The sequence below is a fragment of the Paramisgurnus dabryanus genome, chromosome 5 (assembly GCF_030506205.2).
Source record: "Paramisgurnus dabryanus chromosome 5, PD_genome_1.1, whole genome shotgun sequence".
NCBI lineage: Eukaryota > Metazoa > Chordata > Actinopteri > Cypriniformes > Cobitidae > Paramisgurnus > Paramisgurnus dabryanus.
In genome coordinates this window covers 22,403,631-22,429,826 of record NC_133341.1, presented here as the reverse complement: position 1 = coordinate 22,429,826, position 26,196 = coordinate 22,403,631, and the positions used below count along the sequence as shown (strand labels likewise).

Genomic DNA, 26,196 nt, shown 5'->3' with positions numbered 1-26,196 from the left:
GCTTTACTTCCATATAAAACATATAGGATTGGCTGTATGCTTTTAAACTAATGCAATTTCAGTATTTACACATACTGGGAGTGGTTCCTGGTGGTCCCCAGAGAAATGTTGGCATAACAACCTTATGGCTACTCTACCGTGACACTGGTGGCAGGTGCGAGGAGGATCAGGCAAGGAGAGATGAACCATTAGAGATATGGCTGGAGACGACACAACCCCATTGTCTGGCAGTGTTCACCAGAGACTATAAATCACCCTGACAACAACAGCTCCATAGAGATAAAGAGAGATAGAGAGAGGTAGAGACAGACAGAAAGAGACCTTGGGTTTTTTGTGACAAACTAACTGCACAGTATCTGTGTTTAAATCCATGCAAACATTGGCAACCATTTCTTTGCTGAATGTCATCATTTTGGCAGTTTACCGATTGTTGGTTTCCAAACTGCAAAACAATAGGTTCTTAATTAACATATTAATATTTGGCATTCTTTAGCACATTTTTGCCCAAGTCTATTATACTGCAAATGTTAAAAATGGATGCAAAATCCAAAACTCTGACATTCAGAGAGATGTGACATCAATGCCAATTTTACCACAAATATACACAGTGGACTGAAACTTTGTGATGTGTGTGACAGTGACTGCATACATGTTTGTGTTCCTGTAGCTCAGTAACACGTGCATTAGCAGCACAAAAGGTTGAGGGTTTGATCCCAAAGAACACACTTACTAATAAAATGTATACATTAGGGCTGGGACGGTTGTAATAACCAACGCGGTGGTGAAGTGTGACCCAGGGTGGTGAAGTGCACCCTGCGGAGGTGTGCACGTCACAAACAAACTATGAAAAATATAAAGGACAATTTCGCCCAGTGAGATGTCTACAGGTTCGTGTTAACGCAAACGTGGAGTTAATTCGCTATTTGCAAGGGAAGGCAACTGATATCAGTGATGACCCGCTGGCTTGGGGGCGGACAGTGAGGCAAGTAAAAAAAGATGGACGACGCCTGTTCGCTCTCTTCCATTGGTGAAAAGTGAAGCCATCAGTGTCCCGATATGGCGCTGACATCTTGGGTCTTGAGTCTGTGCAGTAGCGATTTCGGGACCAGTCCTGCGCAGTAGTGAGCAGGAAGTAAATCAAGACCCTGCCCTCTCTCTCGCAGAATGTGCATATCACACGATATCACAGCTGTCAATCATGACGTGACACCACCGCTTTTATAGCATTAAATAACTAACTAAATACAAACTTATTTTTAAAACAAACACTTGAATTTATATCAGTGTGATAAAAACTACAGTAAATGACAGAAACCAGCTTCGGAAAAAAGATAATTGAACTGTAATTCATTTTTTAAGTTGGTCTCAAGTCCCATTGAATAACATAGGGGGGCGAGGTTTATGACCTATACTGGGACCAGTCACGGGGGGGGGGGGGGCGATCGAGACATTTTGGCTTCACTTTTCAGGGCTTGTGCGGCACGCTTGGTTGTAATATGCTTATGACTTGCAAATGTAACTCAGTTTACTGAAATAAACAGACTTGGTGATATATACAGCCTCCGGAGGCTGCAGCCTTCGAATTGAGAAACGGCTGTTCTCTCTTGGTCACTCAAAGTTGTGAAAAAGTATCAATTTGCACTACAAGTACACCATAAGAATGCGTTTTCAGCGCGGCTGGAAACATTATAACCCTAAAAGACTTCTCACTGTTGTTTCCCAAATGGAAGTGCTACATTAAACACGCAGATAGGCGCCAATCCCCTGGAATGACCAAACACATACGCACAGTTGCTTTACATTTACTTCACATGTCGCATAAAAGCATCCACCAAATGCATAAATGTAAACGTGTTTCCTAATGTGTCAGCTGAAAGAGTTTTTATTTCATAGGTTCAGTCAGGTTCAGTAGACTCCCGACCGAACTTTGTCAGTTGCTGATCCTGTTGTTATCAATGAATGCACTGACAATAAAGAAGGGAGTACGGGAAGAATGTTTTTTAGATTAACCAAGAGTTACTCCTGTGTCTAGATGACGGATATAAACATTGACATCCTCCCTCTTTATATCTGCTCTCTCGAAAGAAAAACGTTTAATAAATCCATTTGTCAAGAAGTTAAAGATAACTGGTCAAGAAGAAGGGCTATTTAACATTCCTCTCTGCTTCTGGTAACTTTCATTAGCTTTGACATTGCTCTGCTCAATGTCCCGACAAAAGGATGCTAAGGTCAGAACATCTTAAATATACTTGAGTTATTAATAGAAGAGGAAGTAACTCATTACATTAATGTTTAACACTGCCTTTCAGTAAATGGACATGGAGGTTTTGGTTGTTTTAATAAATGTCACATAGCTCAGATGAGTTTAGGGGAGAAGAGAAAACTAAGCTTGAGCTCTGACAAAAAAAAATCAAGAGCACTGTGTGATCTTCATTTTCCCCACTTTTCCCCAATCTTTATTTGATACTTCTGACGGTGCTGTTTGTTAGTGGTGAGATTGTGAATTGCAACCAACAGCTTAATCCGCAGCTCACCCCTCCCTTCTGAAATGCATAGAGAAGCTACTATGGCTGCCACAGGACAAACATGTCATCGACTGAGACAACGTAGTGACGAAACACACTTTGTAGTGCAGTCTGTCCGTTTAGGGCAACATGGCGGTGCAAAATGGTGCCATCCATGTAAGGGGGCCCACGGTGTATGTAGACAAAAACGGCTCACTCTAATGTAATAAAAACAATACAGTTCATTTTGTAAGGTCTTTATACACCACTGACAATATAGTTATGTATATTATACTGCATTTCTGTCAAGAGATCCTCCTAAAAATAACACAGTGCACCTTTACAAATCTTTAAAACTACTGTAGACCTGTTTAGCAATAACATTTCATTGCACAAATTAAAACCTCTACCTCTGTGTTTCTTTAGGGACAACACATTTGAATACCTCAAATTGGCAATCACATTAAGGCTGCTTACAAACATCCACACATATTAAGTTAACAAAGGCACTGCAAACCACCAGCAAACAAATAAATCAATAGCATGATTTAGCCTTACCTTACACGCGGGCCGTTCCGCAGTGGCTCTCGAATGGTACGTCCGGGCAGCGTGCGACGGCTAGCTGTGGAATAATCGGGCTCTAGGTCATACGGCTCTTCGTCATCTGGGCCGAGGCTGCGTCGGTCATCCTCTAGGCCGTAGGGTTCAGGCTGGAAGCGTTCGGGCTGAGAACGATTGAGATCCACAGTGCTACTGCCCATAGGGACCTGCGGCTGTGCCATATGGCCATAGTCTTCCTTACGAATGGGAAGCGTGTAGCTGTTCTCCGGTCGGTATCCTCCAGCGGCCATATAGGGCCTGTAGGGCCTGTAGTTGACTCCACGCGATAGGCTTCCGTAGTTCTCGGTCACGTTCCCGTAGCCATCGTGAAGCGGGTAATGACGAAACTGGCTGTCTGGAGTGTCGTTGTAGGAGTCGACGTAATTGTTGTAGGAGCGCGTGAGGGTGGAGGTGGCCTGGGGCGTGATAAAGCGGTCGCCGTTTTTCATATAGCGACGGTCAATGGAGTCGGTGTAGCTCCCAAGTGGAGATGAACCTTCTGGAAGAGGAAGGCCATCTGGACCCAACGGCACCTGTCGGACTGTCCGTGTCGTGACTGTCTTGACCATTTTAGTCACCTGTAATGATGGAAAAACCCACAGCAGCAAATCAGAAGAAGAGCAAGTTTTATAATGACTTTAATAATGGTTTTGTGTACAAAAGCCAGTCACCGTCTGCTTTATATGCCCTGAGACAGGACATATATACATGATATGGAGCCATTCAGAAAGCCGTTATGTCAGATTGCTCAAACCACACCAACCAAAAACAACCACAGGCATTTATGTGTGAAATGCAGTACACTGATTTAGTGGTCTAATATCGACAGGGAAGTGAAGTGTCACACTGAGAGTTGGCTGAACGAAGTGACTGCAGATCTTTTCCAGTCCCTCAAAACATTTTGTTTTGATCCATAATGACACAGCTGGAACTCAAAATGGATGCATTTTAACAACCATCTCTGTTTCTCATCATTAAAGTTCTTTTTATCAGTTACATTTCTCTACTGTATACATATTTTGTCCATTACAAGGAACTACGCTATGCTGATAATGAAATACTAGGGTCCTGCTTTACAGTACATTGTTAAAAATTCTGGGTTATTTTTAAACCAGCATTGGGTCAAAAAAGGTACGAACCCAGCTGTTGGGATAAATTAAGCCGTAAAATTTATATGTAGAGTTTGGGTCCAAAACGCAATAAATCCATTTTGACTAATTTGGGTAAAAATGTGTTTTCTATACCAAGAAAGTAACAAGATGAAAACCACTATTTTCTGTTACAAACTTTCACATATCATCTTTAGTTTATAATAACATAAAAATTCTAATTCATAATTTGATTTTCAAAGATTTATTATAAAAACTGATTATTTTTTCTGCAAAATAAATGCAATAAATCCATTGAATCAATATATAAATGTGCATTCATCTTTGCCATGTTATATTCATTTAGTTGACTAGTGGTATACACTGGTTAAAAAAAATAAACATTAATGAAATTAATCAAAACACTTTGTCATTATTAAGAACACTGTCATTGCTGCTGTCATCGCTGAACTTTTTTGACAGCGATCAGCTGTAAATTGTTTTGGTCCTGCTTGGTTTTCATTGACTCAAAGTAAAATAATGTAAAGTTTTTAATAAAATCCCCTGGGGTCAATGTGTTAGCATGACAGAAGCTTGATGCTGTTATGTGAGAACAAGCAACAGCCGGCATTTGTCTGTTGCCCGAGTGCCTCTCACAGTAATTATTAGATTTCGATGGCTTACGAAAACCACCACAGGTTTATCAATGCCATTAAAGTATTATTTTGTTTTTGTTTGTTTGTTGATCACAAAGTACAACGTAGATGAAGAAAACTAGGATTCTGTGTGTATTCAAAGCTGTCATTGTTGTTTACAATACGTGGAATGGAGCGCTGTGATTTGTTGAGCGGATTTATTGCATATATCATGGGGATATTGGATTTTGCGTAAAATTAAGAATTAACTTTTTAATACTGACCAGATACAATACTGATTTTGGTAAACATGGCGTTTATCGCGTTTTGGAACCAAACTCTTCATATACAGTATTTGACCCAAAAAAGGGTTCAAACAACCCAGCAGGTAAAATTACAACAAATACTGGGTTAAAAATAACTTGACATTTTATCAAATGTACAATATACACTACTGCGCCACCATGCCACTAATAGATTGTTGTTTTTGCAATGTTATAATGACCATATGTACTGTAATTATTTAGTTTCTTTATTAGATTTCACTCTAAAAATGCTGGGTTATTTTTAACCCAGTGTTGGGTCAGAAAGGGACAAACCCAGCCGTTGGGTCAAATTAACACAGAAAATGTTTCTGTTTGACAACAATTGGTTAAAACAACCTAACATTTTGGGTTGAAGCAAAGCAACATTTTGGGTTGAAGCAGTCCAGCATACAGTAGGTTAAATTACAACCCATGCTGGGTTTGTTCCTTTTTGACCCTACGCTGGAATGAAAAAACACAGCGTTTTTAGAGTGTACAACCAGACAATTTAGGACATTTGTATGCCGTATTTAAAGGAAAACACAAATTAATACACACTTATCTTTTTTTCAATGCGTGCACTTAATCTTTGTACAGCACACTGTGAATGTGTTAGCATGTAGCCTAGCCCCATTCATTCCTTAGGATCCAAACATGGATGAATTTAGAAGCCACCAAACACTTGTTTTACCTATTTAAAGACTGTTACTTGAGTAGTTACACGAGTAAGTATGGTGGCACAAAATAAAACGTGGCGATTTTTTACGGGATACAAAATTATAACTTTAATCAAATGTATGGTGGAAGACCTTTGTTTGAGCGAGAGGGGGAGTAGTCAGGAGTCAGTTGTTACAGAGGCTTCTAAGTTCATCACTGTTTGGATCCTAAAGAATGGAGGGGCTAGGCTAAATGCTAAAACAGGCACGACACGCTGTACAAAGATAAGCACACATCATTGAAAAAAGATAGGTATGTATTAATTCGTCTAAGTTGAGGTAAGAACATAGTAAAATATTGAAAAACTATTTTTTTTCCTGCTTTTAATTTTTGTATTTAGTTACACCTGAGAAATAGCATGAGCCTGCAGGCTCTCTTAAACTTAAATGAAACGAAACCCTATTTTAAAATTTCTAATTTAATTGAATCACCTCAGGACTTCAGTCTCTTTAAAAGAGTACAGTTTTTAGTGCCAAGATAAGTCACAAATACTGACTTTTGCCAGAAGCTGAAAATTATTTTTCTTTAATTTTGTGTACATATTTCCTTTACTTTCTATTTGTATCTTTATAAAGAGACCCGGAAAATATATACAAATGTTTATTAAAACTAATTTTAAAACACAGTACTGCACGGTACTGCATATTGTCTAATGTTTATGTGAAGCAATACAAATAATACAACAAATGTTTTCAACGGTGGTATGCTAAATCACTGTCATACCATGCATGTTTAATTCAGCACAGCACACATACTACACAAAGCAAAAAGTAGCGAGAGTAATGTAAACAAATTGTTAGATAAAATTTTATAAAAAAAAACACTAATCTGACTAACACACTCTTCCTTAAAATAAATAAAAACCTTTACAAAACATGTAAGACAGTAAAGTGTGTATGAGAAGAGTAAATCAATCTGGATGATTGAATGAATGTTGTAATATCGACTGACTGATGTTCTGGCTCTGTGTGTCTATCACTGGACAATCAGTGCCTTTATGACTCAACTAAAATAAATCACTGTTCCCATCAGAGTCTAAATCCACTACCTTATTTCACCGAATGTATGTGTCAGGAGGATAGACGGCCTCTGCTCCTAAAGGTTCAGTGCTGATACAGAAACCAATTTGCTGCCCAGTAAATTCTGTAGTGCAATTAAATGGCCATTGTGTCCATGACTGTAAATTCATCTCGGAAATTAATGAGCTTGATAAAAATGAATCGTCAATGGATATGAAGCATGACTGTTTGAATTTGTGTGTGGGTTCTTATAAGGCACACGTACAGCTGTCAGTGCTTAATATCTCATGGGAGGTGTTTCTGTCTATAAAGGGAAAAGAATGGTATGATCTCAGATGTTTTCACTTATTCAAGTATGCAGCTATTTTTAGAGTACTCTGACATGTTATTATTCATTCATTTATTAGTCAGACTGAACTCAATGTCAGTACACATTCTCATGAAAGGTTTTTACACTGACATTGATTTAGTTGTGTGAGGTTTACAGGTCACTGCGCGGTTATCTTTTAATGGACTGAAGTGTCCAACTATATCATGAGGTGGAGCACATAAATTCAGTTCTTTGTACTTTGTCATGTCAGTTGCTCATGACGCCTATTAAAAATGAATGTTTTCAGGTCACTTTGTCATTGCAAATCACTGTCAGTGTGAACAACCCACATATGAAGTTAGCATGAAGCAGAATGTTAAAAAAGACACCATCATTTTGGCTGTGAGATGCAGAAATCAAGTTTCGTCCATACTTTTTTGTAGCAAGCAAGTTGAAAAAAAATCATTCAAAAAATTTTTTTTCACTGCTAGGTTATTTTTAAAGACACGCCACTTCTTCACAGTACACCTCTGAAACAATATCAGGAATAAAGCACTGGATGAACTTTTGTAAATACTGCAGCAGGGTATTGAACATCTTGATCAATGTTGAACGATTCTCTCACTTTCTCCCTATAGTTTAATAAAAAGTTAAATATTTTTTGAGGAATGGGCATTTAGAGGTCTTGTTTTCCAATAAAATACAGTTACTTTGTAGACTTACACTGCATTATTACATTCTAAAAACAAACGGTGCTATATAGCACCAAAAGTGGTTCTTTGCTCGTAATCATAGAAGAACTGTTTTAGTGCCATATAGCACCGGTGAAGCACCAGTGAAGCACCTGTGTAGAACCAAATAGTGCCATGTAGAACCATATGTGGTGCTATATGGCCCCTATTTGGTTCTACACAGGTGCTTCACCGGTGCTATATGGCACTAAAAACGGTTCTTCTATCATTACGAGCAAAGAACCACTTTTGATGCTATATAGCACTGTTTGTTTTTAGAGTGTATTGTACAGCATCAAAACCATGGGTTCGATTCAACAAAAACTGATAAAATGCATAATGTACACTGTCAGAAAATATAATGTACATGGTCCCAATATGTACCTCTAAGGTACTAATATACAGTATGAACTCTTTGGGTGCAAAGCTGTACTTTTTAAAAGGGTACACAGCCCCAGTGACAGCTATTTGCATATTTTAACCATTTTTTCTGATAGGGTACAAAAGTCTGTCTGAATCGGATACTGTGTGAGAGAAGCAGGCAGGTTTAAAGACTCTTTAATTTAAGGTGGAAGGGCACTGAGGTCTATATTTAGCCTGAGCTTAACCACCAAGGCTACTGTTGCCTTTAATGAAGGTGTCTATCTACAGCACCGGCTGTGTTTACTAACGTTCGCCTGTTAAAAAGTGCATGAAGGCGTCATGGCCAGATTTTACAGTTCTGTAAGGGTTTAATGATCACTCTGGTATTTAGTTTTACACAGCGCAGCCACAACAGCTGTTACAGACACGGTTAGTGAGGTGAGGAACGGGAGACAGAAACACTCTTTACTGGATTTGTATCAGATGGTGGTGGCGTCGATGGAGGGATGGGTGTGGGTATGGGAGTAGAAGGTTTGGATTCAATCAGCATCACTGGCTGGAAGGTTCGGCGTGTGATGGTTTTAACCACCTTGGTCACCTACGGTGAAAGTTATGTCAGATCAGGAGGCATGAGTTAGAAAAGCACAGTTATAATGAAACTGTCAGCTCTCATAAGAGTCATAAGAAAACGCTTAAATGAAAGCCTGTCTGAATGTTTAAAAAGCAGGGATATTTTCCCTAAAATATAGCTAACAATCCAGAACAGTTCAGGGCCAGAGTATTTTAACCCCTTAAACTCCACCGGCGGCTCCAAAATTATCATTGAAATTTTTTTTTTTTAAATGCATAAGCTTAATTTTTTTATTTTTACCTATTTACTCCAAAGTATGTGGGTAAATGACTCTTTTAAATATAGGAATGCAAAAATGTGTATTATATTGCAAAGCATAATTATCTAGTAAACAAGGAAAAAAGAATACTATAAAAGTCAATGGGGTTGCTGATTGGTTTGGTTACAAACATTACTCAAAATATCTTCCTTTGTGTTCATCAAAACAAAGAAATTCATACATGTTTGTAACAACACGAAAGTGAGTAAATGATGACAGAATTTTGCATTTTTAGTGAACTATCCTTAAATCATTGATTGGTTTTCAGGTGGCTGGTTTTGCTTTCAAATGCTTACGTGCTGTTTAAAGGGTATTTTTCCTATGACTATGAGCTCATCCACACATCCCTGATATCACCACAAATACACCAACAAGTTCAAAGAAACACCAACTTATATGTGCACACTACTTTTATTCCTTAGTGTGTTTATGTGTGAATAGGTTATCGGTGGAAAACCCAGTTCAGCAGGATTATACTTTACCTTTTACTTCCTTCCACTAAGTCTTACAAAGTGTGTGCAGATTAGTTGATAATTAAATAATTGCTTGTGCATGCATTTAACTGTAGTATTACAGCATTAAGGCATGAGGTGGTGACCGCTGGGCAAATTGAAGCTATATGCAGTGATTAAGTGGCAAAGATGCTAGACATTGTTCAGCTTCAATGGTTACATATAATGGTGACTGACAAAGGGCAGCATGTGCGTGTGAAAATGCCAACGTGAGGTAGAGATTGTAACTCACCTTAATATTAGTCAAATTGTCCTTTTATGAAATACAAAACAAAAGTAAAGGGCAATCAAGAATAAACAATAAATGGATTGAACTAAAAGCTTTAACTAACAAGCAAATTTCTGATATCTGGATGAAAGATTTAGTAGTAAAACAAACTTTTAGATTTAGATTTGTTTAGCATTGTACTCCAATGTTAACACACCCTCATATAAAAACAGCTGAGTTGTCTTAATAGTACACGAGCACTAGTCTGTCATGCGACTCTTGTATGATATCTAAAGAGCTGACTGGGTGGAATTCAATGCTAGTTTGTTCTGGAACTCTCTGACTACTGTAAGCCACACCAGATAAACACAACTCTTTTGTCTGTTTTAAGCATGGATACCTTAGTCTCTGTGCGGCGTGTGGTCCCATCATCAGAGGTAACCACGGAAACGTGAGAGGTGGGTGTGCCGGGGTCCTCCTCTATAGTTACCGTTTCCTCAACAACCTCCTGGGGCTCCTGCATCATGGCCAGTGATGTCTGATTACTGGGGCTCTGCTCCTGTGGGATAAGCAGAGGGCAGTGGTTAGAGGTCAAAGGTCACTGACATGGGATTAGACTTCATGGGAGGGTTAAAAAGAACACGAGAGCTTTAAATAATAGGAAAGGTTGTATTTGTTGACATTAGTAAATGTATTAGGTGACTTGAACTAAAAATGAGCTATATAGTTTTTAGTATTTTTTCATCTTTGCCAATAAAATTGTTTATGTTGCATTAACACATGTTAACAGTTGTAACTTTTTATTAAAAAGCAAATGCTAAAATGAACATAAAAATATAAATATAGAAGTATTGTCCACAGTTAGTTCATGATAACTAATGTTAACAAATTCAACCTTATTGTAAAGTGTTACCAGATTATTTTCCAGCTTCATGCATTCATTCTTTCTACATTTTTACCACTGATATAAAAGATAGAGGCTGTATTTCTATGACTTTTGACTAGATTGAAAGCAGGTGCCTTGAGATGTGTCGGAAATGTCCCTCTTAAAGGGTACCTATTATGTCAATTTCTCCAAGGTGTAATATAGGTCTCAGGTGTGCCCAGAATGTGTCTTTGATGTTTCAGCTCAAAATACCCCACAAATTTATTATAATGTTGTCCAAAATGCCCCCATTGGGTAGGAGTAAAAATGCCTTGTTCTCGTGTCTGTACCTTTAAATGCAAATGAGCTACTGCTCCTCACTCCCATACCAAAAAACTGTTTGGCCGCTTTTATTTAAAATGGATCGCTAGTGATGCGCGGTGACATGATGGCGACGGCAGGCAACGCTACTTAAAGCTGCAAAAATGCTCTTCACAAACCAATGGGTGATATTTTTTTTACAGTCTATGGTTCACACACTGCCAACACGCATTTATGTCCAAAAACAAAACGGGTGCCCTTTAAATTGACTACAGTACACTCAACCAGCATCTGACTGGATATTATTGTAGAGTCCTTGAAATACAGCAACAAAATTCAGCTAAAGTAGCAAGAAGAACCCTCTGGAGGCAAGATGTCATTTACTGAAGATGTATGACTTAACGGAGCAAAAGATTGGGGAGGTAAGCAAACAAACCAAAATAAAATATCACCTGCACCTCCATTTATATAAAAAATATGAAGCAAATGAGGGTCGAGGCAACAGTTAAACACTTTAGAACAACAAATTAAACTTGATGATGAAACACTGACAACAAGTGCTCAGGATAGAATAAGCTGTATGTGTGCGGATGCGAGTGTGTGTTTGCATTGGCAGCAACACAAGAAGGCTGATGAGGAATGATGCCATGTGTATTCCATCCATCTTATACGCATTAACGGGTGGACAGTTTTCATTGATTAGCATAGAGGAAGGCTTCAAAGTCTGCGTGAGGCCAAATTGATCCGCAGCCTGTCTCGCAAATCATTGACTTCTAGCCTTTCATGTGCCTGTATCATTTCTCAGGGCTGGCAGTGAGAGCGTCTGCCCACCCTACAGTACAGTACATTCCTCTGAGAGAAAACCCAGTCAAAAGAAACTTTTTTTAAGTCTTCGAATAATTGAACAAAGGTTTCGAGCTCTGGAATTGATGAGGAATTGGATGACCGATGAAGAAAAAGCATCTCATGTGAAGTGGCTCACTCCTAACAGCCGAGTGGCATATGGATTGCTCAGGCATGCCGCACAGAAACAAAGCTTTGATTAACTTTCTGACAGCACATAAGCAGCCTTGAGCAGAATTTGAAATGAGAAAATAATGAGCGGTTTCTAAAGAGCCTATTAGCACCCCTGTGAAAGCAGAGATAAATATTCCTCTTTTCAGCAATCATGAATTCCTACTGGAAAACCATGGCAAAACATGAATAATCGACACTAAATGTATCTGTTTCTAATGCAAAATGAAAACATCTATGTCAATAAAAACAGAAACATGTTCATGGTGGGAAAGCGCTATGCAAACTAAAGATTTCATCCAAATGGACTCAAGAGCATGCATTGAAGGTGGGCCTATACATTTTTCATCAGTGATAATTTGAACCTGTCAGTGAAAGTCATAATCTAGATTAGGCATTAAAGATTGATTTTAATCTTTGACATATAACCTCACTAAGTCAGTATTAAAAATATCAAGGTAATATTTTCACAGAATGTTCCTTATATTATGTAGAGTGATTTTTTGTGATTCAAAGTTAATCCACAGGTTTCCACAGACTGTGTCACATTTTTAAATTGCTGATCTAAAGCCAGAGTTGGAATACCGTGATGGTAAAAGAAAATACTAAAGCTGTTAAAAATCAGTGAAAATACTATTTAAAAAAGGAAAATTGTGCAAAATATTCCAGTGGGCCCTACTGGTTGAATTACTATGAAAAGAAAGGTAAAATGAAGCAGCCAGACGCTGTCTAGAAAAGGTTGCCCCACAAAACTCGACGGCGGAGGAGAAAGCTCTTGGGAGGAGCTAAAGAGAGGCCAAGCATTTAATATCAAAATGCACTGCTTTGCCTTGGTTCCCAGTAACATTTTCTTAATAATGTACCCTGATTGAAATAAAATGGTGTCTTCCATTGTGGTTTTGTGAGTGCTTCAGAAAAGAAAAGAAAATAGGACGGGGCAAAAAAGGGGTGGGGCAAAAAAGGTTTGTATTTATGATACAAATGAAGAGTTTCGATGCAAAACCCTCTAAGTGCATCAGGCATGATTTTTTGTAAATTAGCATTTTTATCCGTCTCTTATGTTTATGTTCAGTCATTTCACTCAAAGGCAATGAAAATGTTATTATTCAGTTATTTCAGTTTTCACACATCATTTCACAACACATTTGATTTTCTTTAATGGCAAAACCCTCTAAGTACTTGCAAAAATTTCCATGTCTCTATTCACTATCCAAATATATTCTGTAAACATCCTTTAACTGGGTAAAAGGCACCTTGACGTGCGCATGCCTTCATTCACCAAATTCATCTTAATCTATAAAAATAAATAGCAATTTTTCTGGGCAGTTATCCTTTTAAAGGTTGTATTCATTTATTTTAACAGATTTTTAAAAACTGGCCATTTTCTAGTAGTTTAAGTTAGACACTTTTTTCAGTTCTTTGCATTTACTGTAAACATGTTACCCAGAAAAAAGAAACCGCAGTCGTGTTCTCCCTTGATGGGACCACTTTTAAAAAATATACAAAGCAAAACCGAAATCTGTAGGAGAGCTGGAGCAAACCCTCATTTATTTACAATATAAAATAAACACCTGTCCATGACATCAACACCACTCAGGAAACACACAGGACATGAAACAGTATCATATTCACCATCCAACCATGAAGTTTGTTTTCCAAGTGAATTCCAAAAATGGACTTTATATGATGTGGGATTAACCAAGAAATCCCCTCCAGCACCAATGTGCCCATTTCGCATGCAAAAAGTCCCTTCGGTCAGCCAGACAGATAAACGATACGGCCCAAAGGCAGGCTGAGGATTTTAACTCTGACCTAAGCATCATACAGTGGGGTCATCATCGCGAATGATCTGCACCACGGGGGGGAAAATCTGCTACTATCTGATGAATCTGATACCAGCTTTGCCTCCATGACAGCTATTACACAGGTGAACTCCTGAACCCAGTGCAGTGTTTGTGTTTACATGCATACGCTGGAATAGCGTGCCTTGCAGGATTGCAAGGACTTTATGGGTAAGCCGCGGGGTTTGGAAAATGAGCCGGGTGCGCAGTGTTTTTATGCGATCTAATTTTAGAGAGAATGGTTCTCCCGCAATCTTTCAAGAAGCTGAAAGTAGATGGGTGATAATTATAAACATTTGGTAGCTATCTAATGCATTAATCACTGGTTCTTTTACTTCGGCACAAAAGTTTTCCACATAGAAAATGCTTTTATATGCACATTTTCAAGCACACACTTAAAGCTGTGAAAAATAGTTAAGCTGAACCACAGGGCTCTTAAGAGGGTGTTCCTTAGCAACAGTCCAAAGAGCGACTGGTAACAAAAGACATTGTTAAGGAAACAAGTTAAAGAAAACAGCAAATAAACCCCAAGAGTTCAACTAGAGTTTTCTGTTCACATGAGAAATCCGAGGCCAAAGAGTAAAATATCACATGTTAAACCCTCAATAATCTCGTGTTGTCCTTGAATTTGCACATAATTAATGGGTTCGGTAATTGCACAGCATGGTTCCATAGTAAAAAAAAAATCAGCTGGGTTTTAATTTCATCCTTCTTCCTGGTATGGATGAATGAGGTGGTGTGTGAGATAAACATCAGTCTTTCACAATGGCAAATTGAGACGGAGCTGAAGGAGATAAGGTGAGCAGCAGAAAATAGGGTAGATAGGCAAATGAGAAAAGCGATTGGCAATTAAAACGCAGCTGAATAGCTGAGTCACTCAGGAGGTTATCGGCTCCGTTTCTGATTCGCACTGGATTAAAGACCACCTTATGTGCACAGTTGGGAGAGCGACGTTTTTTGGTCTCCGCACTTTACACCTAAAAACGACAACAACCATCTAATAATGCTGTAGGGCGGTGTTTACGTTTGCATTTACACAACTTTTGTTTTTCATTCCGATTCAGTTTTTGAATGTAAAAAGTGTAGATTGGAAACTATATTACATGATGATGGGGTGTAACGATAAATCGTGCAATTTGCTTGCTATGCTTCTCAATGAATTATGATGAAAAAGCCACAGGCCACTGTTGTGCATTAGTTTACACACACATCTCCAAGAAATGCATACATTTTCAAGTATTTTCATTATAATAAAAAATGTATAATGATTATGTTTGACGAGTGTTTCTTTTTCAAATGCATGTTATAAAAGACTCAAACGCACAGTGATTTTAGATTGAAAAGGACTTTCTACTCATCAAAGAGGCGTAATACATGAAAGAGCTGTGCATAATATCGCCTTTGCCATTCTGAATCGATATCGGATATGTATATTAGTGTGTCTTGCGATTTATCATTACACCCCTACATGATGACACACCATACACTCTTTAATAAAGGTGGATTTTTACTAATGCTAAATATAGATGGTTTCAGCAGCAATTTCTGTTCCTCTGATCTATTCATTGCAGATACATCCCAGACATGTATCGCTGGCGCGGCAGCCTTTTCCCTTAGATGCACGGCACTCTGGCTAACAGGATTTCGGTCAAACCTCATGGCAGCAATCATCAGTAAGATCTCACACAATTAATCCCTCTGCCCAGGACGTTTGTATAACCTTGGGTCATAAGTGTTTCCCATCAGCTCGCTACCTTCCAATATCCGTCTTCATGACGGAGAGTCTCAGCACGCGGGGATGCGACAGCGAGCGGGAATTAGCTTCCATTTCACTGCGCTGTACTTGTGGAAAATTGAGCAAATAAATCAGACAATTTATAAAACAAATAACTAGGGAAGGGCAGAGATATATCTTCTATACGGCTGCTCTGTGCAGAAGTAAAATGTAGGAAGGTAATCGAATGGAGGATGCAAGAACCCAGGGAGCTGACTATGCAGGCAACATTTTAAGGGGTCAGAAAGATTTGTCCATTAGGGAAATGGAAATCTCAAAATGCATTTCAACAGAAAAAATGTTTAGTGACAACGTAGTTCAAGATTGATAAAATTTTGATATTAAATGTTATATTTAATTGATTACTGATGAACATAGCGATGTCACGATTCTCCAAATCCTCGATTCAATTACATTTTTTGATTCTAAGGTCACGGTTCGATTTGATTCTCGATTTTTACTTTTTTTTGAAAGAACAGGTTGCTATGCCATTTTTAGACTAGACTTTTATCAAATATAATTTCTGACCTTGAACCCGGAGATGCCCTGCCATGTTAGTCGTGCTGCCAGTGGAAAAATATGGTACACGCACATACCTGATAAAACTAAACTTCCTGTCAGATCAACATCTGTCAGTACTTTGCACCTTAAAAACACGCTTTTATTACAGTCAGACAAGATTGTGAGACTACAATCCAATAAGGCATGTTTAAATGCTGTTTTCATAACTCTTAAGCAACTGAAACCCAAAGTGTTGCCCACTCAAGAGCATGCTCTGGGTCTGTCAGGCCTGATTCAACAGACAGCTATGTCCTAATGGGGCAGAATGATGCAAAGAAAGAGGAGGGAGGGGCCGCCATGTGCCATTCCACCGTGAGCTGTGAGTAACGGGTGGTCAGATGTGTTTTGGGACAGAGGTTGGCAAAGAAGCTTAACTAAAAAAGGGTGGAAGAACCGAGATGAAAGCGAAAAGGCGACGGGCAGAAGCTCGCAGCCTGTATTGGCTTTACTAATCTTCTTGTTCGCATGATTGATCCAGTGCCAAACCTCCATCCTCTCATTTTCTCTGAATATCATTTTAGACATTCCTCCCTCTCTTCCTCGCTGCATCCGTTTCTTTAAAAACAGCTTTAAGAAGCCCCTTTCTTCTGACAGAGCTGACCACCCCTTTTGTTCTTTTGTTCTAGGTCTGAAGAAAAAAAACTAAAAATGGTGACCGATCGGGACAAACCTCCAAAAATAACCGTTTTCCTTCTAAAAACAAAAAGAGTATTTTAAGTTTTTTTGACTGGCAAGTTTCCAGATTGTATCTCCCTCATAAATGATAATAGACCAAGTATGTGATTGCATTTACCCCCAACCAGACTTGCCATACGAAAAATATTTTTGCAACAGTGATTTTGAACATCTGGAAAGAATTAGTCAAGTATCCAAGTTACACACTTCTGAAAGATTTCTGGCACTCTGTGGCTTACAGTGGGGCCTGAAAAAGCACACTCGCCTGCACTCTCACACTCTTACGCATATAATTCAACTTACGGTCAGCGCTCCCTCGCTGGAATGCAACCCTGACAACACGGTTAGAGCGTATATCACTGCGTTTTGACCCGAAACTATAGTAAAGTCAGAGAAAATGAAGCAGCGGGCAAACGAATCTCCCCCCCAACAACCCGAACTATGAAACTATAAAAACAAAAACAGGAGTTGGCTTTAGGTGAAACCTGTGAAAACAAGTGGGCTGGGCTATGGGAGGTTTGATGGTCTGGCAGTGGAGCTGTTTGTTTGAATAGAGGGTGCGAAAAAAAGAGAGAAATCGAGAGTCATGAACAATGGCATTGCATGAAAAGGGTGAAGTAACTTCAGGCTGTTGCTATCCACGTTTTTTTGAGGGCAAAGGTCCATATGCGCACACATCAACACAACACCACAAATATTGTTTTCTGGCCGTGATTCAACAATGCGGGCTTCAAGGAGAGGCGCTGGAAGGTTGTGCCAAGATATCGGTTCACGCAGGGTCTTCGGGCCACGACCGTGGACATGGCAGGAAAGACGTGTGTTTGACTTCCTCCTATCTCTGCTCTGGCAATCCCTACGGCAGTTTTGGCTCCTGCTGTCCTGTTTGCTGCTTCTGCCACTGAATGTCCAGCTGTTAACAGATCAAATAGCAGCCTGCCTCTGAAATACAACACTGCAATACAGACACACCGAAGGGCAGGATAGCAGGAGGCCAGGCACCATGGGACGTAACTTTAACGTTTTGGAATGAGTGATTATTCACTTACAAACTACATAAACAAAAAAGAAAATTATGATTTGGTGGACATGACACCATGGTATATTACTTTTGGATTACTAGAATTCATGTACCATGCTATTTGTTTCAGAAAAAAATTATCAAAAATTGTCCCAAGCTGTCACTTGTCACTTATAGTCTGTGCACACTTTTGATGAGGTCCTAATTTGTACCATTTAGGTACAGATATGTATACATTTTGAATTTTTTTGGTTGAGCATTGTGTTAGCACACAAAAAATCATCTTCTGGGTTTATTATGTATACCTTACCTTATAATGCACGGTAAGTATTGTAGCTTTGGATAAAAGTGTCTGCCAAATGCATAACTGTAAATGTAATCAAATCTAATCAACATATCATAATTTACTAATAGTATCACCACATAAACGCTCCTCTGAAGGAATCATATTCTTATCTTCATATTCTTATCCTAAAGTGCAACCAATGAAACGACTGAATTAGCACTGAATGGTGTCATGGAAACGCTTGCTGTGCAGTATATTCAGTGATATAAGGCATAATGCACAATGGACATACATACACAGACCTATTATTCTATGTACACACCAAACGCGGGGCATCGCATAACTCGCTCTAGATTACTCACAAGATTTAACTTCGTGTCATGCAAATTTTTCGCTCAAATTTTATATTTTCAAGTTGGGCGAAGACACGTTTCAGGCGAATATCGCGTGTTTTCGTGGCAAACACGCGGCCCATATCGCGTCATTCGCATCGGCCCACAAACAAAAACGTCTGATCGTGTCTTTGCTTTGACTTTGTATGTAATCTACTCGGGCAAATCGTTGAATTTGCGTCTGGTGTGAACCTACAGTAAGACTACGTTCAGACTGCAAACAATGCTCTATTCTGATTCTTGGCTCGGATCAGATTTTATTTGACTTGCTACATTACATGGCTAAAATCATACACCTGTGTGAACTGGTGGTGGCCCTGAACTGCACCGTGTGCGCAAAAGAACAATACTTCATACACAGCACGCAGTAATACAGAAATTAACGTGCAGTCTACTGAGCGGGTGTGGTGGACATCATACGGTCAGTCGATGCGTTTTATTTCAATTCCGTAGGAGCGAGTGATACAAGGGCATATGAGCCAAGTCAGTCTGCTCCCGGGTTACGTGCGGGGTCGGTCATCTGGTAAACGCTTCAGGAAAGTCAAACACTTTTTTGCACATGAGGAGCTTTCGTGTATATAGGGGAAGTGCAACAGAAGCTTAATATTTAATGTCTTGAATGATTTTAAGTGCTTTTGCAAACATGCAGTTGATGCATATTTCCGCAATTGTCATCAGTCTAGAATGACGTAAAAGTCGCATGAATTCCGATATGACTGTTCAGACTGATGTCGCATTGCAATACATCAGATATGTATCTGATTTAGAACCACATATGAAAGTGGCTCAAATAAAAATCGAAAAAATCTGATTCCATGTGGTTTGTGCTGTTCATGTCTAAGGCTAGATTCACACTGCAGTCCAAATCCGACTTTTTGACCCATATCTGATTTTCTTATGACAGTCTGAACAGCACAAATCCGATTTTTTCAAATCAGACCCATGCCACTTTGTGGTCATAAATCAGATACATATGATGTTTTGCAATGTGACTTTAGTCTGAACGGCCATTAAAGTAATTGAAATGCAACACAATCCTGCATTGGAGGAGGCTGGATGATGACATCACGTCATCTTCTGAGCATGCCGGTCACTTCAGGGCCAGATACGGTTCACACATGAGATGCATTTAAATGATAATGTGCAACAGCGCAAAAATTGCGAACTGAGCATTAAGGGTGAAAGTAAGTGCAGTGTGAACTTAGCCATAGACTGCAATGCAATCTATCATGCTTTGCTGTGACCCCTTTAAAGCATTAACATGAAATCAAAGAATTTGTTTTGCATGGTTCCATACCGATGCGGCCTTGCGCATCCCGTACAAAGATGTGCATTGGTCATTCATCTCACCATGACTAAAGTATTACTTACGCATGTCATGAGCACCTGAAGTATGCTTTAAAATGTGCCTGGTATTCAGTAACACAGTGCAATGCTGTTGTGCATTGAAGTACTGTATGCAGTCCCTGCAGAGCTTCTGCATGTAACAGCATCACGGAGACGGACTGTGAAATTGAGGAGCCAGACGCTCCATTAGAAACACTCGTCGTGTCTGAGGAGGCCGTTGAGATGGTGTCAAAGGCCCATCTGTAAGTAAAATTCACACAGGATCCCTATAAACCTTAAAGTACAGGCTACATGAAGAAACTGGATCTGATCCTTTGGGCTTTGGAGGTAGTGGATAAGAAATGCTCAATGGCATGAGCTATTCTTGGTGGTAAAGGAGAAGAGAGGAGTGATAACTAATGCTGCACTTATGGCTGTTGTCTAGCTATATTATAATAATTAGATATTATATCTATCTTTCAGAACATCAACCAATGATGCTGAACTGTGCATATATGTCTGTTTATATCCATAAAGTACTGTAGATAGATAACACAAACAAAGCTGATTTGAGTTATGTATCGTCAATCATATAAGGCAACGGAGGAAGATGAGAACAAGAGTGTGAGATATAAAGAGAGACTGCAATGGAGACAGAGAGAATAAAACATAACAAGTGATGCTAGGGCATCATTACTTCTAATGTATTCCAGCCCACTGCCATTCAATTTGAGCTGCCCACTACGAAGGTGTGTTTGATTAGAGGCAGATTGGATTTTGATTTCTGGAATATTGCCTTCTAATTGCCTGTTTAGATTTCTAATCATAGATTAATGGCACACAACAAAAGAGCTTGTGGCTAATAAACCAATAGCTGAAGCGTAGCTAATTCATTCCCACTACTCGGCTATGGAGAAGGAGTGCTCTTCCATTCCGCAAAAACAAAGGGCATCGTTGCGCGTGCCTTGCTTTTATAACAGTCTGTGAGCAGTCGTTGGCTTTTGCACCAACCGTGACCTGTAAAACACGCTCTGTGTGACAACATCACTGGATCTAGTTTCAGAATGAATGATTGTTTTATTTGCAGCTCATAGACGTTTGCACTGAGACAATGCACTCTAAAGGGCTCATTATAGTTGCGCGTAAGTCCTACGGCGTAGCCTTTACATTTTCATATATACTTCGTCGTCGTTGTGCAATTACACATGCAGACCGCTAGTAGGCAGTATCCACGTGTGTAACCACAGTAGCAATGAAACAGCCAAAGACGCAGCAGCTTGGCAAGTAAACTCATTAACGAAGAAGCAGCGGAAGCTTGTTGTGTATGTTTTTGAGAAAACCAGCAATGATGATGGTAAATGTAGACAGCTACTTTTGTTGCAGTTTGAGTTCAATTCAATTCAATTTTATTTATATAGCACCCCAGAGGAAAAACTATTTGCTCATTGGTTGCTTTTTCTAAGCTCAGGAGACATAGTTGTGATTCTCCTATGTTTCTTGATTAAGTGTCAGCTGTTTATCAGATGTTTCTCCTAAAATTCCTTAGGAGAAACAAATATAGACGCAAATGAGAGATGTCTAAGAGAGTCAAAACTGAGATTGTGGTGAGAGAGGCTTGAATTATCTCTTTATTGTCTAAATTAAGTGTCAGCTTTGTCTTCCCATGTTTCTCCTAAAATCTATTAGGAGAAATAAGAGTAGACACAACTGAGACATGAGAAATATCTGAGACTTAGTTGAGATTCTTATTTAGCTCTTGTTTCAGTATCAGCAGTGTCTCGGATGTTTATCCTAAAATCCATTAGGAGAAATAAGAGTAGACACAACTGAGACATGAGAAATATCTGAGACTTAATTGAGATTCTTATTTAGCTCTTGATGTTGTATCAGCAGTGTCTCAGATGTGTCTCCTAAAATCACTTAGGAGAAATAAGAGTAGACACAACTGAGACATGAGAAATATCTGAGACTTAATTGAGATTCTTATTTAGCTCTTGATGTTGTATCAGCAGTGTCTCAGACGTTTCTCCTAAAATCACTTAGGAGAAATAAGAGTAGACACAACTGAGACATGAGAAATATCTGAGACTTAATTGAGATTCTTATTTAGCTCTTGATGTTGTATCAGCAGTGTCTCAGACGTGTCTCCTAAAATCACTTAGGAGAAATAAGAGTAGACACAACTGAGACATGAGAAATATCTGAGACTTAATTGAGATTCTTATTTAGCTCTTGATGTTGTATCAGCAGTGTCTCAGACGTTTCTCCTAAAATCACTTAGGAGAAATAAGAGGAGACACAACTGAGACATGAGAAATATCTGAGACTTAATTGAGATTCTTATTTAGCTCTTGATGTTGTATCAGCAGTTTCTCAGACGTTTCTCCTAAAATCACTTAGGAGAAATAAGAGTAGACACAACTGAGACATGAGAAATATCTGAGACTTAATTGAGATTCTTATTTAGCTCTTGTTCTAGTATCAGCAGTGTCTCAGATGTTTCTCCTAAAATCCATTAGGAGAAATAAGAGTAGACACAACTGAGACATGAGAAATATCTGAGACTTAATTGAGATTCTTATTTAGCTCTTGTTCTAGTATCAGCAGTGTCTCAGACGTTTCTCCTAAAATCCATTAGGAGAAATAAGAGTAGACACAACTGAGACATGAGAAATATCTGAGACTTAATTGATATTCTTATTTAGCTCTTGTTCTAGTATCAGCAGTGTCTCAGATGTTTCTCCTAAAATCCATTAGGAGAAATAAGAGTAGACACAACTGAGACATGAGAAATATCTGAGACTTAATTGAGATTCTCATCCGTGTCCACTTTAGGTTTCAGAATTGACTTCACATTTTCCTCATAAAATTGCCCAGGGAACATAAAAATAGACATAAATGAGACTAAAGTAAATTTGGAGAAGACAAGACATTCATGAGACTGTATTAAAATGAAGATGGGAGAGCTCTTTAGTGTCTTGCAGAAAGTTTTATTGCTCAGACGTTAGGCTGCTTTTACTGTGCTCAGAATACATTTTCTTTACTCATGTAGGTTTCAAGTTTAAATTTACATGCTTAATACAATGGCAAGGAAATACAATATGGAAATCTTTTACAGGGCACTTAAAAAAAATTAAATAGTGTTAGATACTGCACATGAGTTATGTTTATACTTTGCAATCTCTGTAAAGACACAGAGATTGTGTCTTTACATACTCCTCCTCAGGCTCTAACCCAAGCTGGTCATCCTGAATTGTAACTTCAGCTGAGGAGTGAGGTATAGACGGGTTATCCAGAAGCCCCAAAAATGTTTCTTTAAACCTGGCTGGTCTTGATTACAACACTCAGATGGTGTCATGGTCTGTGGATTAAAAGGCTTAACAGGGCATGGTAATTGCACAGATTGATGTTGCGTTGGTGGCAATCCTGGAGATGGAGGCTGGGTTAGTGCAGAGGAAGGACCATGTTCAGCTGGTGCTTTAGGTATCTCCATCACACTGATCTCTGTTCTTTGGACAAGACCAAATTATAATTATAATAAACAAATTGTCAGTACCATAAACTATGCCTAATAAAAAGATTTTTGTTGGCTACTTACCTTCTCTTTCTGCTTCCCTTACACTTGGTGGTAAAATGCCAGTTTTTACAATGGGCAATATAAATGTTGTGCTTATGGTTATTTGTATCTATGGTTTGAACCATCTCCAACTTGTTTAAGTGCACCATGACATTCATGGCAATCATTGCTCACAGGTGAACTGCACACCTGATGTAATCAGTGCAACACCTATACTGCCAAGTGAGGCAAAATACTATGTCAGATGTGTTTGGCTTATTTATAAAAGAAGCAGTGCAAATAAACTTGCCACAACATTGTTTGTTTTAATTTTTAAGCAGGTTATTTGGTTGAGTATTACAGTATATACTCTTGAGTCACAAGAGAAAGGATGGCGCAAATAATCATTAATCACATTGGAGAAGGAAAATTAAGGACCAATCAAAAGTCAAAATATATAGAAGAAAAATCATCAAAGTGAGAATTTATTGTTTGTTTGTTTTTTGAAAGTTTGCACACTTCGATATTTGTTCTTTTCTTGCAGCAAAAAAAACCACTGCAACCTTAGGAGACATGTCAATTAGGCTCGGTACACACCAGAAGATTTTTTACATCTTATAAGATTGTCAAAATGTGATAGACCACAAACATGAGGATAAAAAATCCCAGATTTAAGGGTTTTGCTCCTATAGTGTGTGGTGTGCCATTATGTGTCAAAGACAGCACACCACACACAAACAGATTTTTAACCAGAGTCTCGACTGTGAACACAGGAAATCCCACAAAATCTCGCGAGACTTCAGAATAAGCATAGGGCGATATGCAGGAAGACATTTCAATGATAGTGCTTGGAATAATTTTTACAAGACACGTTGAAGAAACATTCGTGCTGTTGCCACAAATCAACAAGCTGATCCTCAATCTCTGCTGTCCACATCAACTTCACTTTGGCTGTAGCCTGCGGAGGTCGCATATGCAGGCTGCATGCGTCATGAAACCTGGTTTATTCAATTTAACTGAGCATTACATTCGCAAGTCATAAGTATATTACAACAATATACAATAAACTAGGAATAATAGTCAATTTTATAACTGTTAATATTCTGAAATAAGACAGTCTTAATGACGTATATGCAGCCTGGAAATGCGACCTACAGATTGAGAAGCGGCCTTTGTTTTGCTCCATGACTGCTTCCGTTTTTAATCATCTCGCTTTCTGATTGGATATGGTTTCGTTTCACGTGATAATCTCAAGAGCATGCTCGCGTTTGTCCTCGGGATTCCCCACACACATCAAGATTTCTGATCGTAAATATTCAACATGTTGAATATTTACGATTCGCGATCGGCACGGCTCCGACGTTCTTCCGAGCAGGTTCGGACACTCTTAACACACCTCACACCAAGGGAAAATCTGATAAAATAATCTGTAGAACCATCGCGATACTCGGGACATAGCTAGGATTGTCGGAAGGGGGGAAATTGGCCCAAAATCAGCACTATTATCTTTTAGTGTGTACCCAGCCTTAGTGATGCAAAGTCCGATTCATTTCCGCGAACCGGCTCTTTTCGGACAATAAAACATTAAAATAAAGTTGTTTGTGTCAACACATACGACTTTATTTTAGGCCTAAATAAAAAGTTGTTTTTGTGAAGGCATAGCTGATTTATTGCCTTTCATTCACAAGTTAGTAATGTTGGTGGTCACAGTTTCAATCGCGGATCGTAAATGCCAGATACAACTGACCAGTTTTGACTAGCCTACAACTTGGATAAGATTCCCAAAAGACTCTGATGCACAATTGCGGATGTGTTCTACATATCCTAAGTATAAAGAATAAATAAACTTGTCTAAAAACTCATTGGTTTTCCATAAACAACTAAAATATGATTTGCATGCACAATAAATCGTACTAAAACTAAAGCTTTTTATTAAAACAAGCATATCAAGAAACTAATAAAACAAGAAACTTCCCGAATCAGGCTCGTTTAAATCCTTGGTGAGACACAGGGAGTGTCAGCAACTCATCCGTCAGAATTGTCGGCAATCCTCGCCTCGGCAATCATCGACAGGCTTTGTTCGGTTCTTTTTAGTCCGACGTGCTATTTCGGCTGTGCGTCCTGCGTCATCAACCCGGAAACCTATGCTCAAAACTAAAGTTCGATTCAGTTTGATTTGTGAACCAGCTCGACCGGTTACTTCCTGAGAACCGGCTCAAAAGAACGATTCGTTCAAGAACCTAACATCACTAATGTCAATCCAGAGCAGATTATTGCTGTGCAGAAGTGCTTGGAGTGGACAATGGCATTTCTCAGGCAGAGGGATCTTCTATGATGTACGGACCTGAACTTTGTAATGTTAATGAAGAGTTTTATACAAGACAAGACTACACTCCTTACACTACTGATTGTGCATGGAGGCATATAAGAACGAGCGACACCAATCAAGGACGAGAGAGGACCAGGCCTGGATTTTACATTGTGTTTTGTTTATCTTTTATTATGTGTGCGCGTGGCAGTCGTCTGTGAGGGGCTTACCGCATTACTTTAAGTTTGTTTATTTATTTGGATTAAAGTCTTTAAATGTTCGCCGGTTCCTGCCTCCTTCATGTTTTATATTTTATAACATATATAGTTTAAAATGGCACACCTGCTTATACTACCCAGCCATTACTTTTTAAACAT

General features: G+C 38.9%; 1 protein-coding gene across 12 annotated transcripts in view; it reads right to left on the bottom strand.

Moving 5' to 3' along the window:
- arvcfb (ARVCF delta catenin family member b) overlaps positions 1-26,196 on the bottom strand; it is a 282,072-nt gene that overhangs the window by 72,263 nt on the left and 183,613 nt on the right. For 8 of the 12 annotated variants that reach the window (XM_065250329.2, XM_065250334.2, XM_065250330.2 and 5 more), the window contains 4 exons: positions 10,283-10,441; positions 9,907-9,927; positions 8,742-8,870; positions 3,063-3,682 (listed from right to left, as the gene is read on the bottom strand). In XM_065250329.2, the coding sequence (XP_065106401.1) occupies positions 3,063-3,682; positions 8,742-8,870; positions 9,907-9,927; positions 10,283-10,441 (929 nt within the window). The remainder of the gene's footprint in view (positions 1-3,062; positions 3,683-8,741; positions 8,871-9,906; positions 9,928-10,282; positions 10,442-26,196) is intronic. The other 4 variants (XM_065250338.2, XM_065250336.2, XM_065250332.2 and 1 more) reach the window with 3 other exon arrangements.